The 18574-nt window shown below is 39.0% G+C and overlaps 1 protein-coding gene across 1 annotated transcript; it reads left to right on the forward strand.

The window, feature by feature from the left end:
* Positions 1 to 4723: 4723 nt before the first annotated feature.
* LOC146735743 (uncharacterized) lies at positions 4724 to 17272 on the forward strand. Its single transcript, XM_085506043.1, has 6 exons — positions 4724 to 4767; positions 6567 to 6919; positions 7646 to 8029; positions 10969 to 11352; positions 12079 to 12417; positions 17169 to 17272. The coding sequence occupies exons 1-6, from the start codon at positions 4724 to 4726 to the stop codon at positions 17270 to 17272; spliced, it is 1608 nt and encodes a 535-aa protein (XP_085362169.1).
* The last annotated feature ends 1302 nt before the right edge of the window (positions 17273 to 18574 follow it).

An 18574-nucleotide genomic window follows, 5' to 3' on the forward strand; every position in this document is an offset into this window, starting at 1 on the left:
GTCAGGCGTTAAGGCGTTCTTTGCAAACGACGATACCTCTTCACAGTCATCTGTGGTTGACGCCACTGGAACGAGCACTGCTGCTGCTAATGCGGCCAGCATCACAGACGCTGTACTGTCACTGACATTGGACGCAGAGCAATGCACGGTTTACACCAGATTATGTATTGAGCTTCAAGTCACAGATACTGATAGCGACACACGCAACAACGTGGCATGTCTGTTATTTACCGAAAATCCTGCTTCTACTGTCATTTGCACAGGTAACAGTTTCACACTGAATCATGAATATATGTGGCTGGGAACCAGTAACTTCGGGAGCAACATGGTCATTCACTTTTCATTTTTGCCACACCTGCAATTAGCCCATCCATGCCCGTCGCCCTCAAAAATATTCGTTTGCTGTTGACCAATTCACTTTTTTCGCAGCCTTTTAGTTGAAAGTTGAGGTGCTTATCCGCAATCCAATAATCTAGCCTCTCAGACTCGAGTGTGATCCTTTGCTTATTGATAAGAATCAGTGGTCAAGTCAAATGGACTCCCCAAAAGTGGCTGTTCATTTAAGAATGTTGAAGGCAGAAAGACTGTCAAATATATGTTTGTTTGTGCACGGCCATTCTGTAGCTGTTTTAGTTGGATAATTGTAAGAAACGCACGTGGTTTCGTAAATCAAAAAAACATATCCATCATTGGAACCTGTTTTTATTTTTTTATAACTCACTGGAGCGACACAATTGTCTTAATTTGAATTTGAATGAGTGATAATATTCCTGAATTTTGAACACAACTTTTTGCATGAGACGCCATACTTTCATTTCAATCTGTTTCATTTCATACAGTACCACATCCAATGAGCTTCAAGTTATCAAATGGGAATTTAGATCATGAATTAGTGAAGCACCATCTTTTACATAAAGGGTTTAATTAATTAACGACATTATACAACCCACCTAATTTTATTAATTCAAGTTATATTGAATTCTTGCAGATGTGGCTGTTAATTCCTTCTCCATCACAAGTCCATCATCGGATTTAGTATACACCATTGGAACTTCAACGGATGTGACTATAGACATAGTCTTAGACTCAATAAGTGGTGGTGCTGAAGTGTCAGGCGTTAAGGCGTTCTTTGCAAACGACGATTCCTCTTCACATTCATCTCTGGTTGACGCCACTGGAATGAGCACTGCTGCTGCTAATGCGGCCACCATCACGGGCGCTGTACTGTCACTGACATTGGACGCAGAGCAATGCACGGTTTACACCAGATTATGTATTGAGCTTCAAGTCGCAGATACTGATAGCGACACACGCAACAACGTGGCATGTCTGTTATTTACCGAAAATCCTGCTTCTACTGTCATTTGCACAGGTAACAGTTTCACACTGAATCATGAATATATGTGGCTGGGAACCAGTAACTCCGGGAGCAACATGGTCATTCACTTTTCATTTTTGCCACACCTGCAATTAGCCAATCCATGCCCGTCGTCCTCAAAAATATTCGTTTGCTGTTGACCAATTCACTTTTTTCGCAGCCTTTTAGTTGAAAGTTGAGGTGCTTATCCACAAGCCAATAATCTAGCCTCTCAGACACGAGTGTGATCCTTTGCTTATTGATAAGAATCAGTGGTCAAGTCAAATGGACTCCCCAAAAGTGGCTGTTCATTTAAGAATGTTGAAGGCAGAAAGACTGTCAAATATATGTTTGTTTGTGCATGGCCATTCTGTAGCTGTTTTAGTTGGATAATTGTAAGAAACGCACGTAGTTTCGTAAATCAAAACAACATATCCATCATTGGAACCTGTTTTTATTTTTTTTATAACTCACTGGAGCGACACAATTGTCTTAATTTGAATTTGAATGAGTGATAATATTCCTGAATTTTGAACACAACTTTTTGCATGAGACGCCATACTTTCATTTCAATCTGTTTCATTTCATACAGTACCACATGGACTGAGCTTCAAGTTATCAAATGGGAATTTAGATCATGAATTAGTGAAGCACCATCTTTGACATAAAGGGTTTAATTAATTAACGACATTATACAACCCACATAATTTTATTAATTCAAGTTATATTGAATTCTTGCAGATGTGGCTGTTAATTCCTTCTCCATCACAACTCCATCATCGGATTTAGTATACACCATTGGAACTTCAACGGATGTGACTATAGACATAGTCTTAGACTCAGTAAATGGTGGTGCTGAAGTGTCAGGCGTTAAGGCGTTCTTTGCAAACGACGATTCCTCTTCACAGTCATCTGTGGTTGACGCCACTGGAACGAGCACTGCTGCTGCTAATGCGGCCAGCATCACAGACGCTGTACTGTCACTGACATTGGACGCAGAGCAATGCACGGTTTACACCAGATTATGTATTGAGCTTCAAGTCACAGATACTGATAGCGACACACGCAACAACGTGGCATGTCTGTTATTTACCGAAAATCCTGCTTCTACTGTCATTTGCACAGGTAACAGTTTCACACTGAATCATGAATATATGTGGCTGGGAACCAGTAACTCCGGGAGCAACATGGTCATTCACTTTTCATTTTTGCCACACCTGCAATTAGCCAATCCATGCCCGTCGTCCTCAAAAATATTCGTTTGCTGTTGACCAATTCACTTTTTTCGCAGCCTTTTAGTTGAAAGTTGAGGTGCTTATCCACAAGCCAATAATCTAGCCTCTCAGACACGAGTGTGATCCTTTGCTTATTGATAAGAATCAGTGGTCAAGTCAAATGGACTCCCCAAAAGTGGCTGTTCATTTAAGAATGTTGAAGGCAGAAAGACTGTCAAATATATGTTTGTTTGTGCATGGCCATTCTGTAGCTGTTTTAGTTGGATAATTGTAAGAAACGCACGTAGTTTCGTAAATCAAAACAACATATCCATCATTGGAACCTGTTTTTATTTTTTTTATAACTCACTGGAGCGACACAATTGTCTTAATTTGAATTTGAATGAGTAATAATATTCCTGAATTTTGAACACAACTTTTTGCATGAGACGCCATACTTTCATTTCAATCTGTTTCATTTCATACAGTACCACATGGACTGAGCTTCAAGTTATCAAATGGGAATTTAGATCATGAATTAGTGAAGCACCATCTTTGACATAAAGGGTTTAATTAATTAACGACATTATACAACCCACATAATTTTATTAATTCAAGTTATATTGAATTCTTGCAGATGTGGCTGTTAATTCCTTCTCTATCACAAGTCCATCATCGGATTTAGTATACACCATTGGAACTTCAACAGATGTGACTATAGACATAGACTTAGACTCAATAAATGGTGGTGCTGAAGTGTCAGGCGTTAAGGCTTTCTTTGCAAACGACGATTCCTCTTCACAGTCATCTGTGGTTGACGCCACTGGAACGAGCACTGCTGCTGCTAATGCGGCCAACATCACAGACGCTGTACTGTCACTGACATTGGACGCAGAGCAATGCACGGTTTACACCAGATTATGTATTGAGCTTCAAGTCACAGATACTGATAGCGACACACGCAACAACGTGGCATGTCTGTTATTTACCGAAAATCCTGCTTCTACTATCATTTGCACAGGTAACAGTTTCACACTGAATCATGAATATATGTGGCTGGGAACCAGTAACTCCGGGAGCAATATGGTCATTCACTTTTCATTTTTGCCACACCTGCAATTAGCCAATCCATGCCCGTCGTCCTCAAAAATATTCGTTTGCTGTTGACCAATTCACTTTTTTCGCAGCCTTTTAGTTGAAAGTTGAGGTGCTTATCCACAAGCCAATAATCTAGCCTCTCAGACACGAGTGTGATCCTTTGCTTATTGATAAGAATCAGTGGTCAAGTCAAATGGACTCCCCAAAAGTGGCTGTTCATTTAAGAATGTTGAAGGCAGAAAGACTGTCAAATATATGTTTGTTTGTGCATGGCCATTCTGTAGCTGTTTTAGTTGGATAATTGTAAGAAACGCACGTAGTTTCGTAAATCAAAACAACATATCCATCATTGGAACCTGTTTTTATTTTTTTTATAACTCACTGGAGCGACACAATTGTCTTAATTTGAATTTGAATGAGTAATAATATTCCTGAATTTTGAACACAACTTTTTGCATGAGACGCCATACTTTCATTTCAATCTGTTTCATTTCATACAGTACCACATGGACTGAGCTTCAAGTTATCAAATGGGAATTTAGATCATGAATTAGTGAAGCACCATCTTTGACATAAAGGGTTTAATTAATTAACGACATTATACAACCCACATAATTTTATTAATTCAAGTTATATTGAATTCTTGCAGATGTGGCTGTTAATTCCTTCTCTATCACAAGTCCATCATCGGATTTAGTATACACCATTGGAACTTCAACAGATGTGACTATAGACATAGACTTAGACTCAATAAATGGTGGTGCTGAAGTGTCAGGCGTTAAGGCTTTCTTTGCAAACGACGATTCCTCTTCACAGTCATCTGTGGTTGACGCCACTGGAACGAGCACTGCTGCTGCTAATGCGGCCAACATCACAGACGCTGTACTGTCACTGACATTGGACGCAGAGCAATGCACGGTTTACACCAGATTATGTATTGAGCTTCAAGTCACAGATACTGATAGCGACACACGCAACAACGTGGCATGTCTGTTATTTACCGAAAATCCTGCTTCTACTATCATTTGCACAGGTAACAGTTTCACACTGAATCATGAATATATGTGGCTGGGAACCAGTAACTCCGGGAGCAATATGGTCATTCACTTTTCATTTTTGCCACACCTGCAATTAGCCAATCCATGCCCGTCGCCTCAAAAATATTCGTTTGCTGTTGACCAGTTCACTTTTTTCACAGCCTTTTAGTTGAAAGTTGAGGTGCTTATCCGCAATCCAATAATCTAGCCTCTCAGACTCGAGTGTGATCCTTTGCTTATTGATAAGAATCAGTGGTCAAGTCAAATGGACTCCCCAAAAGTGGCTGTTCATTTAAGAATGTTGAAGTCAGAAAGACTGTCAAATATATGTTTGTTTGTGCACGGCCATTCTGTAGCTGTTTTAGTTGGATAATTGTAAGAAACGCACGTAGTTTCGTAAATCAAAAAAACATATCCATCATTGGAACCTGTTTTTATTTTTTTTATAACTCACTGGAGCGACACAATTGTCTTAATTTGAATTTGAATGAGGGATAACATTCCTGAATTTTGAACACAACTTTTTGCGTAAGACGCCATACTTTCATTTCAATCTGTTTCATTTCATACAGTACCACATGGACTGAGCTTCAAGTTATCAAATGGGAATTTAGATCATTAATTAGTGAAGCACCATCTTTTACATAAAGGGTTTAATTAATTAACGACATTATACAATCCACATAATTTTATTAATTCAAGTTATATTGAATTCTTGCAGATGTGGCTGTTAATTCCTTCTCCATCACAAGTCCATCATCGGATTTAGTATACACCATTGGAACTTCAATGGATGTGACTATAGACATAGTCTTAGACTCAGTAAATGGTGGTGCTGAAGTGTCAGGCGTTAAGGCGTTCTTTGCAAACGACGATTCCTCTTCACAGTCATCTGTGGTTGACGCCACTGGAACGAGCACTGGTGCTGCTAATGCGGCCAGCATCACAGACGCAGTACTGTCACTGACATTGGACGCAGAGCAATGCACGGTTTACACCAGATTATGTATTGAGCTTCAAGTCACAGATACTGATAGCGACACACGCAACAACGTGGCATGTCTGTTATTTACCGAAAATCCTGCTTCTACTGTCATTTGCACAGGTAACAGTTTCACACTGAATCATGAATATATGTGGCTGGGAACCAGTAACTCCGGGAGCAACATGGTCATTCACTTTTCATTTTTGCCACACCTGCAATTAGCCAATCCATGCCCGTCGCCTCAAAAATATTCGTTTGCTGTTGACCAATTCACTTTTTTCGCAGCCTTTTAGTTGACAGTTGAGGTGCTCATCCGCAATCCAATAATCTAGCCTCTCAGACTCGAGTGTGATCCTTTGCTTATTGATAAGAATCAGTGGTCAAGTCAAATGAACTTCCCAAAAATGGCTGTTCATTTAAGAATGTTGAAGGCAGAAAGACTGTCAAATATATGTTTGTTTGTGCACGGCCATTCTGTAGCTGTTTTAGTTGGATAATTGTAAGAAACGCACGTAGTTTCGTAAATCAAAACAACATATCCATCATTGGAACCTGTTTTTATTGTTTTATAACTCACTGGAGCGACACAATTGTCTTAATTTGAATTTGAATGAGTGATAATATTCCTGAATTTTGAACACAACTTTTTGCATGAGACGCCATACTTTCATTTCAATCTGTTTCATTTCATACAGTACCACATCGACTGAGCTTCAAGTTATCAAATGGGAATTTAGATCATGAATTAGTGAAGCACCATCTTTGACATAAAGGGTTTAATTAATTAACGACATTATACAACCCACATAATTTTATTAATTCAAGTTATATTGAATTCTTGCAGATGTGGCTGTTAATTCCTTCTCCATCACAAGTCCATCATCGGATTTAGTATATACCATTGGAACTCCAACGGATGTGACTATAGACATAGTCTTAGTCTCAATAAATGGTGGTGCTGAAGTGTCAGGCGTTAAGGCGTTCTTTGCAAACGACGATTCCTCTTCACATTCATCTCTGGTTGACGCCACTGGAATGAGCACTGCTGCTGCTAATGCGGCCACCATCACAGGCGCTGTACTGTCACTGACATTGGACGCAGAGCAATGCACGGTTTACACCAGATTATGTATTGAGCTTCAAGCCACAGATACTGATAGCGACACACGCAACAACGTGGCATGTCTGTTGTTTACCGAAAATCCTGCTTCTACTGTCATTTGCACAGGTAACAGTTTCACACTGAATCATGAATATATGTGGCTGGGAACCAGTAACTCCGGGAGCAAAATGGTCATTCACTTTTCATTTTTGCCACACCTGCAATTAGCCAATCCATGCACGTCGCCCTCAAAAATATTCGTTTGCTGTTGACCAATTCACTTTTTTCGCAGCCTTTTAATTGAAAGTTGAGGTGCTTATCCGCAATCCAATAATCTAGCCTCTCAGACTCGAGTGTGATCCTTTGCTTATTGAGAAGAATCAGTGGTCAAGTCAAATGGACTCCCTAAAAGTGGCTATTCATTTATGAATGTTGAAGGCAGAAAGACTGTCAAATATATGTTTGTTTGTGCACGGCCATTCTGTAGCTGTTTTAGTTGGATAATTGTAAGAAACGCACGTAGTTTCGTAAATCAAAACAACATATCCATCATTGGAACCTGTTTTTTTTTGTTTTATAACTCACTGGAGCGACACAATTGTCTTAATTTGAATTTGAATGAGAGATAACATTCCTGAATTTTGAACTCAACTTTTTGCATGAGACGCCATACTTTCATTTCAATCTGTTTTATTTCATACAGTACCACATGGACTGAGCTTCAAGTTATTAAATGGGAAGTTAGATCATGAATTAGTGAAGCACCATCTTTTACATAAAGGGTTTAATTAATTAACGACATTATACAACCCACATAATTTTATTAATTGAAGTTATATTGAATTCATGCAGATGTGATTGTTAATTCCTTCTCCATCACAAGTCCATCATCGGATTTAGTATACACCATTGGAACTTCAACGGATGTGACTATAGACATAGACTTAGACTCAGTAAATGGTGGTGCTGAAGTGTCAGGCGTTAAGGCGTTCTTTGCAAACGACGATTCCTCTTCACAGTCATCTGTGGTTGACGCCACTGGAACGAGCACTGCTGCTGCTAATGCGGCCACCATCACAGACGCTGTACTGTCACTGACATTGGACGCAGAGCAATGCACGGTTTACACCAGATTATGTATTGAGCTTCAAGTCACAGATACTGATAGCGACACACACAACAACGTGGCATGTCTGTTATTTACCGAAAATCCTGCTTCTACTGTCATTTGCACAGGTAACAGTTTCACACTGAATCATGAATATATGTGGCTGGGAACCAGTAACTCCGGGAGCAACATGGTCAATCACTTTTCATTTTTGCCACACCTGCAATTAGCCAATCCATGCCCGTCGCCCTCAAAAATATTCGTTTGCTGTTGACCAATTCACTTTTTTCGCAGCCTTTTAGTTGAAAGTTGAGGTGCTTATCCGCAATCCAATAATCTAGCCTCCCAGACTCCAGTGTGATCCTTTGCTTATTGATAAGAATCAGTGGTCAAGTCAAATGGACTCCCCAAAAGTGGCTGTTCATTTAAGAATGTTGAAGGCAGAAAGACTGTCAAATATATGTTTGTTTGTGCACGGCCATTCTGTAGCTGTTTTAGTTGGATAATTGTAAGAAACGCACGTAGTTTCGTAAATCAAAACAACATATCCATCATTGAAACCTGTTTTTATTGTTTTATAACTCACTGGAGCGACACAATTGTCTTAATTTGAATTTGAATGAGGGATAACATTCCTGAATTTTGAACACAACTTTTTGCATGAGACGCCATACTTTCATTTCAATCTGTTTTATTTCATACAGTACCACATGGACTGAGCTTCAAGTTATCAAATTGGAATTTACATCATGAATTAGTGAAGCACCATCTTTTACATAAAGGGTTTAATTAATTAACGACATTATACAACCCACATAATTTTCATTAATTCAAGTTATATTGAATTCTTGCAGATGTGGCTGTTAATTCCTTCTCTATCACAAGTCCATCATCGGATTTAGTATACACCATTGGAACTTCAACAGATGTGACTATAGACATAGACTTAGACTCAATAAATGGTGGTGCTGAAGTGTCGGGCGTTAAGGCGTACTTTGCAAACGACGATTCCTCTTCACAGTCATCTGTGGTTGACGCCACTGGAACGAGCACTGCTGCTGCTAATGCGGCCAACATCACAGACGCTGTACTGTCACTGACATTGGACGCAGAGCAATGCACGGTTTACACCAGATTATGTATTGAGCTTCAAGTCACAGATACTGATAGCGACACACGCAACAACGTGGCATGTCTGTTATTTACCGAAAATCCTGCTTCTACTGTCATTTGCACAGGTAACAGTTTCACACTGAATCATGAATATATGTGGCTGGGAACCAGTAACTCCCGGAGCAACATGGTCATTCACTTTTCATTTTTGCCACACCTGCAATTAGCCAATCCATGCCCGTCGCCTCAAAAATATTCGTTTGCTGTTGACCAATTCACTTTTTTCGCAGCCTTATAGTTGACAGTTGAGGTGCTTATCCGCAATCCAATAATCTAGCCTCTCAGACTCGAGTGTGATCCTTTGCTTATTGATAAGAATCAGTGGTCAAGTCAAATGAACTTCCCAAAAATGGCTGTTCATTTAAGAATGTTGAAGGCAGAAAGACTGTCAAATATATGTTTGTTTGTGCACGGCCATTCTGTAGCTGTTTTAGTTGGATAATTGTAAGAAACGCACGTAGTTTCGTAAATCAAAACAACATATCCATCATTGGAACCCGTTTTTATTGTTTTATAACTCACTGGAGCGACACAATTGTCTTAATTTGAATTTGAATGAGTGATAATATTCCTGAATTTTGAACACAACTTTTTGCATGAGACGCCATACTTTCATTTCAATCTGTTTCATTTCATACAGTACCACATCGACTGAGCTTCAAGTTATCAAATGGGAATTTAGATCATGAATTAGTGAAGCACCATCATTGACATAAAGGGTTTAATTAATTAACGACATTATACAACCCACATAATTTTATTAATTCAAGTTATATTGAATTCTTGCAGATGTGGCTGTTAATTCCTTCTCCATCACAAGTCCATCATCGGATTTAGTATACACCATTGGAACTCCAACGGATGTGACTATAGACATAGTCTTAGACTCAATAAATGGTGGTGCTGAAGTGTCAGGCGTTAAGGCGTTCTTTGCAAACGACGATTCCTCTTCACAATCATCTCTGGTTGACGCCACTGGAATGAGCACTGCTGCTGCTAATGCGGCCAGCATCACAAACGCAGTACTGTCACTGACATTGGACGCAGAGCAATGCACGGTTTACACCAGATTATGTATTGAGCTTCAAGCCACAGATACTGATAGCGACACACGCAACAACGTGGCATGTCTGTTATTTACCGAAAATCCTGCTTCTACTGTCATTTGCACAGGTAACAGTTTCACACTGAATCATGAATATATGTGGCTGGGAACCAGTAACTCCGGGAGCAACATTGTCATTCACTTTTCATTTTTGCCACACCTGCAATTAGCCAAATTATGCCCGTCGCCCTCAAAAATATTCGTTTGCTGTTGACCAATTCACTTTTTTCGCAGCCTTTTAGTTGAAAGTTAAGGTGCTTATCCGCAATCCAATAATCTAGCCTCTCAGACTCGAGTGTGATCCTTTGCTTATTGGTAAGAATCAGTGGTCAAGTCAAATGGACTCCCCAAAAGTGGCTGTTCATTTAAGAATGTTGAAGGCAGAAAGACTGTCAAATATATGTTTGTTTGTGCACGGCCATTCTGTAGCTGTTTTAGTTGGATAATTGTAAGAAACGCACATGGTTTCGTAAATCAAAAAACATATCCATCATTGGAACCTGTTTTTATTTTTTTTATAACTCACTGGAGCGACACAATTGTCTTAATTTGAATTTGAATGAGTGATAATATTCCTGAATTTTGAACACAACTTTTTGCATGAGACGCCATACTTTCATTTCAATCTGTTTCATTTCATACAGTACCACATCGACTGAGCTTCAAGTTATCAAATGGGAATTTAGATCATGAATTAGTGAAGCACCATCATTGACATAAAGGGTTTAATTAATTAACGACATTATACAACCCTTTTTTTTTAATTCAAGTTATATTGAATTCTTGCAGATGTGGCTGTTAATTCCTTCTCCATCACAAGTCCATCGTCGGATTTAGTATACACCATTGGAACTCCAACGGATGTGACTATAGACATAGACTTAGACTCAATAAATGGTGGTGCTGAAGTGTCAGGCGTTAAGGCGTTCTTTGCAAACGACGATTCCTCTTCACAGTCATCTGTGGTTGACGCCACTGGAACGAGCACTGCTGCTGCTAATGCGGCCACCATCACGGGCGCTGTACTGTCACTGACATTGGACGCAGAGGAATGCACGGTTTACACCAGATTATGTATTGAGCTTCAAGCCACAGATACTGATAGCGACACACGCAACAACGTGGCATGTCTGTTGTTTACCGAAAATCCTGCTTCTACTGTCATTTGCACAGGTAACAGTTTCACACTGAATCATGAATATATGTGGCTGGGAACCAGTAACTCCGGGAGCAACATGGTCATTCACTTTTCATTTTTGCCACACCTGCAATTAGCCAATCCATGCACGTCGCCCTCAAAAATATTCGTTTGCTGTTGACCAATTCACTTTTTTCGCAGCCTTTTAATTGAAAGTTGAGGTGCTTATCCGCAATCCAATAATCTAGCCTCTCAGACTCGAGTGTGATCCTTTGCTTATTGAGAAGAATCAGTGGTCAAGTCAAATGGACTCCCCAAAAGTGGCTGTTCATTTATGAATGTTGAAGGCAGAAAGACTGTCAAATATATGTTTGTTTGTGCACGGCCATTCTGTAGCTGTTTTAGTTGGATAATTGTAAGAAACGCACATAGTTTCGTAAATCAAAACAACATATCCATCATTGGAACCTGTTTTTATTGTTTTATAACTCTCTGGAGCGACACAATTGTCTTAATTTGAATTTGAATGAGGGATAACATTCCTGAATTTTGAACTCAACTTTTTGCATGAGACGCCATACTTTCATTTCAATCTGCTGTATTTCATACAGTACCACATGGACTGAGCTTCAAGTTATCAAATGGGAATTTAGATCATGAATTAGTGAAGCAACATCTTTTACATAAAGGGTTTAATTAATTAACGACATTATACAACCCACATAATTTTCATTAATTCAAGTTATATTGAATTCTTGCAGATGTGGCTGTTAATTCCTTCTCTATCACAAGTCCATCATCGGATTTAGTATACACCATTGGAACTTCAACAGATGTGACTATAGACATAGACTTAGACTCAATAAATGGTGGTGCTGAAGTGTCAGGCGTTAAGGCGTTCTTTGCAAACGACGATTCCTCTTCACAGTCATCTGTGGTTGACGCCACTGGAACGAGCACTGCTGCTGCTAATGCGGCCAACATCACAGACGCTGTACTGTCACTGACATTGGACGCAGAGCAATGCACGGTTTACACCAGATTATGTATTGAGCTTCAAGTCACAGATACTGATAGCGACACACGCAACAACGTGGCATGTCTGTTATTTACCGAAAATCCTGCTTCTACTGTCATTTGCACAGGTAACAGTTTCACACTGAATCATGAATATATGTGGCTGGGAACCAGTAACTCCCGGAGCAACATGGTCATTCACTTTTCATTTTTGCCACACCTGCAATTAGCCAATCCATGCCCGTCGCCTCAAAAATATTCGTTTGCTGTTGACCAATTCACTTTTTTCGCAGCCTTATAGTTGACAGTTGAGGTGCTTATCCGCAATCCAATAATCTAGCCTCTCAGACTCGAGTGTGATCCTTTGCTTATTGATAAGAATCAGTGGTCAAGTCAAATGAACTTCCCAAAAATGGCTGTTCATTTAAGAATGTTGAAGGCAGAAAGACTGTCAAATATATGTTTGTTTGTGCACGGCCATTCTGTAGCTGTTTTAGTTGGATAATTGTAAGAAACGCACGTAGTTTCGTAAATCAAAACAACATATCCATCATTGGAACCTGTTTTTATTTTTTTTATAACTCACTGGAGCGACACAATTGTCTTAATTTGAATTTGAATGAGTGATAATATTCCTGAATTTTGAACACAACTTTTTGCATGAGACGCCATACTTTCATTTCAATCTGTTTCATTTCATACAGTACCACATGGACTGAGCTTCAAGTTATCAAATTGGAATTTACATCATGAATTAGTGAAGCACCATCTTTTACATAAAGGGTTTAATTAATTAACGACATTATACAACCCACATAATTTTCATTAATTCAAGTTATATTGAATTCTTGCAGATGTGGCTGTTAATTCCTTCTCTATCACAAGTCCATCATCGGATTTAGTATACACCATTGGAACTTCAACAGATGTGACTATAGACATAGACTTAGACTCAATAAATGGTGGTGCTGAAGTGTCAGGCGTTAAGGCGTTCTTTGCAAACGACGATTCCTCTTCACAGTCATCTGTGGTTGACGCCACTGGAACGAGCACTGCTGCTGCTAATGCGACCAGCATCACAGACGCTGTACTGTCACTGACATTGGACGCAAAGCAATGCACGGTTTACACCAGATTATGTATTGAGCTTCAAGTCACAGATACTGATAGCGACACACGCAACAACGTGGCATGTCTGTTATTTACCGAAAATCCTGCTTCTACTGTCATTTGCACAGGTAACAGTTTCACACTGAATCATGAATATATGTGGCTGAGAACCAGTAACTCCGGGAGCAACATGGTCATTCACTTTTCATTTTTGCCACACCTGCAATTAGGAAATCCATGCCCGTCGCCTCACAAATATTCGTTTGCTGTTGACCAATTCACTTTTTTCGCAGCCTTTTAGTTGAAAGTTAAGGTGCTTATCCGCAATCCAATAATCTAGCCTCTCAGACTCGAGTGCGATCCTTTGCTTATTGGTAAGAATCAGTGGTCAAGTCAAATGGACTCCCCAAAAGTGGCTGTTCATTTAAGAATGTTGAAGGCAGAAAGACTGTCAAATATATGTTTGTTTGTGCATGGCCATTCTGTAGCTGTTCTAGTTGGATAATTGTAAGAAACGCACGTAGTTTCGTAAATCAAAACAACATATCCATCATTGGAACCTGTTTTTATTGTTTTATAACTCACTGGAGCAACACAATTGTCTTAATTTTAATTTTAATGAGTGATAATATTCCTGAATTTTGAACACAAATTTTTGCATGAGACGACATACTTTCATTTCAATCTGTTTCATTTCATACAATACCACATGGACTGAGCTTCAAGTTATCAAATGGGAATTTAGATTATGAATTAGTGAACACCATCTTTTACATAAAGGGTTTAATTAATTAACGACATTATACAACCCACATAATTTTATTAATTCAAGTTATATTGAATTCTTGCAGATGTGGCTGTTAATTCCTTCTCCATCACAAGTCCATCATCGGATTTAGTATACACCATTGGAACTTCAACGGATGTGACTATAGACATAGACTTAGACTCAGTAAATGGTGGTGCTGAAGTGTCAGGCGTTAAGGCGTTCTTTGCACACGACGATTCCTCTTCACAGTCATCTGTGGTTGACGCCACTGGAACGAGCACTGCTGCTGCTAATGCGGCCAACATCGCAGACGCTGTACTGTCACTGACATTGGACGCAGAGCAATGCACGGTTTACACCAGATTATGTATTGAGCTTCAAGTCACAGATACTGATAGCGACACACGCAACAACGTGGCATGTCTGTTATTTACCGAAAATCCTGCTTCTACTGTCATTTGCACAGGTAACAGTTTCACACTGAATCATGAATATATGTGGCTGGGAACCAGTAACTCCGGGAGCAACATGGTCATTCACTTTTCATTTTTGCCACACCTGTAATTAGCCAATCCATGCCCGTCGCCCTCAAAAATATTCGTTTGCTGTTGACCAATTCACTTTTTTCGCAGCCTTTTAGTTGAAAGTTGAGGTGCTTATCCGCAATCCAATAATCTAGCCTCCCAGACTCCAGTGTGATCATTTGCTTATTGATAAGAATCAGTGGTCAAGTCAAATGGACTCCCCAAAAGTGGATGTTTATTTAAGAATGTTGAAGGCAGGAAAACTGTCAAATATATGTTTGTTTGTGCACGGCCATTCTGTAGCTGTTTTAGTTGGATAATTGTAAGAAACGCACGTAGTTTCGTAAATCAAAAAACATATCCATCATTGGAACCTGTTTTTATTTTTTTATAACTCACTGGAGCGACACAATTGTCTTAATTTGAATTTAATGAGTGATAATATTCCTGAATTTTGAACACAACTTTTTGCATGAGACGCCATACTTTCATTTCAATCTGTTTTATTTCATACAGTACCACATGGACTGAGCTTCAAGTTATCAAATGGGAATTTAGATCATGAATTAGTGAAGCACCATCTTTTACATAAAGGGTTTAATTAATTAACGACATTATACAACCCACATACTTTTTTTAATTCAAGTTATATTGAATTCTTGCAGATGTGGCTGTTAATTCCTTCTCCATCACAAGTCCATCGTCGGATTTAGTATACACCATTGGAACTCCAACGGATGTGACTATAGACATAGTCTTAGACTCAATAAATGGTGGTGCTGAAGTGTCAGGCGTTAAGGCATTCTTTGCAAACGACGATTCCTCTTCACAGTCATCTGTGGTTGACGCCACTGGAACGAGCACTGCTGCTGCTAATGCGGCCACCATCACAGACGCTGTACTGTCACTGACATTGGACGCAGAGCAATGCACGGTTTACACCAGATTATGTATTGCGCTTCAAGTCACAGATACTGATAGCGACACACGCAACAACGTGGCATGTCTGTTATTTACCGAAAATCCTGCTTCTACTGTCATTTGCACAGGTAACAGTTTCACACTGAATCATGAATATATGTGGCTGGGAACCAGTAACTCCGGGAGCAACATTGTCACTCACTTTTCATTTTTGCCACACCTGCAATTAGACAATCCATGCCCGTCGCCTCAAAAATATTCGTTTGCTATTGACCAATTCACTTTTTTCGCAGCCTTTTAGTTGAAAGTTAAGGTGCTTATCCGCAATCCAATAATCTAGCCTCTCAGACTCGAGTGTGATCCTTTGCTTATTGATAATCTGTTACTGAACTTATGTCACTTACATGGTAGGCATACGGGCATTACATGAATATTTAGAGCCATTCATTTTTTTGAAAAGACTAAAATCAATAAGTTTATCACATTCACAGAATGTGTAATGACAATGTTGTGTGGGCATAATTGTTTTCTAAAAAAATAGGGTGCATACACAAGTGTCCTGTACATAAACAGTTTAGGAATCATGCAATGTGGAAGATTTGAATAAATTTGGAAGAAAAGTGTTTTAGTTACTCTTATGAATGTGTGTATATGGTGTATACATAAACAGTAGTCAAACATGTACAGTCGGGCGTTTTAGGGTGAAACATTGCAGTTTGGAAGAAAAGTATTTTAATTACTCTCATCAACTTTTGTATATGTAAATACTTGGAAACGTATAATCGGGTGTTGAAACTTTGCATGTTTGTTTGTTTTCTAAAGCGCTTCAAATTAAACAGTTTGGAAGATAAGTGTTTTAATTACTCTTAGGAAGTTGTGTATATGTTGTATTCACAAACACTTGTGAAACATGTTTATTATAGTTTTTTAGGGTGAAACACTGCATGTATGAGTGTTTCAAAATAAAAAAGTTTGGAAGAAAGGTGTTTTAACACAAATATGTCTTATACATTAGCAACATTTATGGTCTTGTATTATGCTTCCAATTGAAGAAATTTCAAAAAATATCAAACTGCATCAAGTGTCTTGATTTCCAATCGATGGAATCGGAACATCATGAACCCCCAGGTGCACGTGAAGGGTAAGTATCTGCTATTGGCATTCCATACCCGCCCTGATGTTCCAAAGTCATGTCAGCGAAAAATGACATGTTTTTCATAGATGTTTTTGAACCATATATGTAAGGTATTATATATATTTATAAACTGCTAAATTTATTTGCCAGATAGAAAAACTATTTGCAATTGAAAGCTTAAGTGAATTTTATGTTGAAATGCACAATATAAAGTATACAATGGGCAATTGAAGATATCATTGCTCTTTACGAATATTTATAATAATTTTGTGAGTCACACACACACTGACATATCAAAGTAACACACACATTTTAACATTGCGATCTGAACAGTAACTACTAGAATATGATTCCGCACATTTGTACTTCCATTAGTTATTGGTCTGAATCTGAACCATCGTCATCATAAGCATCCTCATCGTATTGTGAATCAAGAATGGTCGCAGGATTTTGTAAATCAGCAGCTGATGAAACATTAGTAGCTGCAGTATATGTACCTTACATGTGGATACACAAGTACATATACTTGTACACACATTGTTCATTTATCCGCATCATTTGAATCAACAGCCTGTCTTGCAACCACAACATGTCATTGCCAGTACTGCAGATGGTGCTGGTAGAATGTCCATCCAATCAATTCCCTAATTATTCCCATCTGGTGTTGGTGGTTTTTTTCTTTTGTGTGAGTCAGTTTTTGTAGAGGAACGCTCGATAATTGGCCCTCTGTACATTTTCCTCTGTAAACTTGGAGGTTATTTCTCTGGATCTGATGTATCAAATGCAAACATGATGCGTTTGGTCCTGGCATTGAAGCTGTAAAATATGCAAGTTGCTGCTTCGCAAGGTATGAATAGGTCATAGATTAAGACTTCTTCAAAGTGATGCCATCGCAACCAAACAACACTTGATTTCCCTCGACCTTTGACGGCACTCGTGCTGTCACATCCAGTAAATGGATGAGCCCCTATAAAACCTTCTGATGCCATTTCTTTTGGTTTCTCTCCTATAGCTGTGAGATTAATATAACGTGTGTTTGACCCTGTATCAGTTAAGAACTAAGATGTGATCCATTTCAACCCACATGCAGCTGATGACATCAGTATCAGGGGAGCGAATGATGATAGCATCTGGTACTGGAGTTTGATGTAATGCATAGTGTGCATGAAGGACACGCCGTTGATCAGCTTCTTCCATGTTATATCCCAATTCCGGAATGTCCTTGCATTCTATTTGGTGCACAGACACACGGAATTCATAGCATTTGTTCCCAGCTGTAGCAAGTAGGATGTTCCCAGCAAATAATTTGCCATACTTAGCATTTGCTCCACTCTTCAATCAGAAAATGTGGCAATTAATGACACTTTAAATCTCGAAGGGCCTTTATAAACTGTTTTTTCCACTATTTGGTGTGCAGTGCTAATTACGGTGACGAAGCTGCCTTTTGCTGGTTGATTTTCTCGTTTAGAATTTCTTATTGATATTTCTGGATATGTGTTAGCCACCCAATGTACATATGCTGTACAGCTAATGGGAACTTGTCACATTATCAACCTTAGCACAGTTTCTGCCAAGTCACCGAATGTGGAATTGCTATTTACTTTCAGTTGCTGAATAGGTGCCATGGCATAAACAAATGGATCACCAGCTATATACATAAAACGTGGTTTGCAACAAATGTGGGTGAATATCTTACATTTTGATAAGACACAATACATTTATCATCGTGGAATATTAGTTCGTGAACTTTTATGTCCACAAAAACATATATTCACAAATAT

This window comes from Saccoglossus kowalevskii, chromosome 12 (genome assembly GCF_978046115.1).
Source record: "Saccoglossus kowalevskii chromosome 12, keSacKowa6.1, whole genome shotgun sequence".
Taxonomy (NCBI): domain Eukaryota; kingdom Metazoa; phylum Hemichordata; class Enteropneusta; family Harrimaniidae; genus Saccoglossus; species Saccoglossus kowalevskii.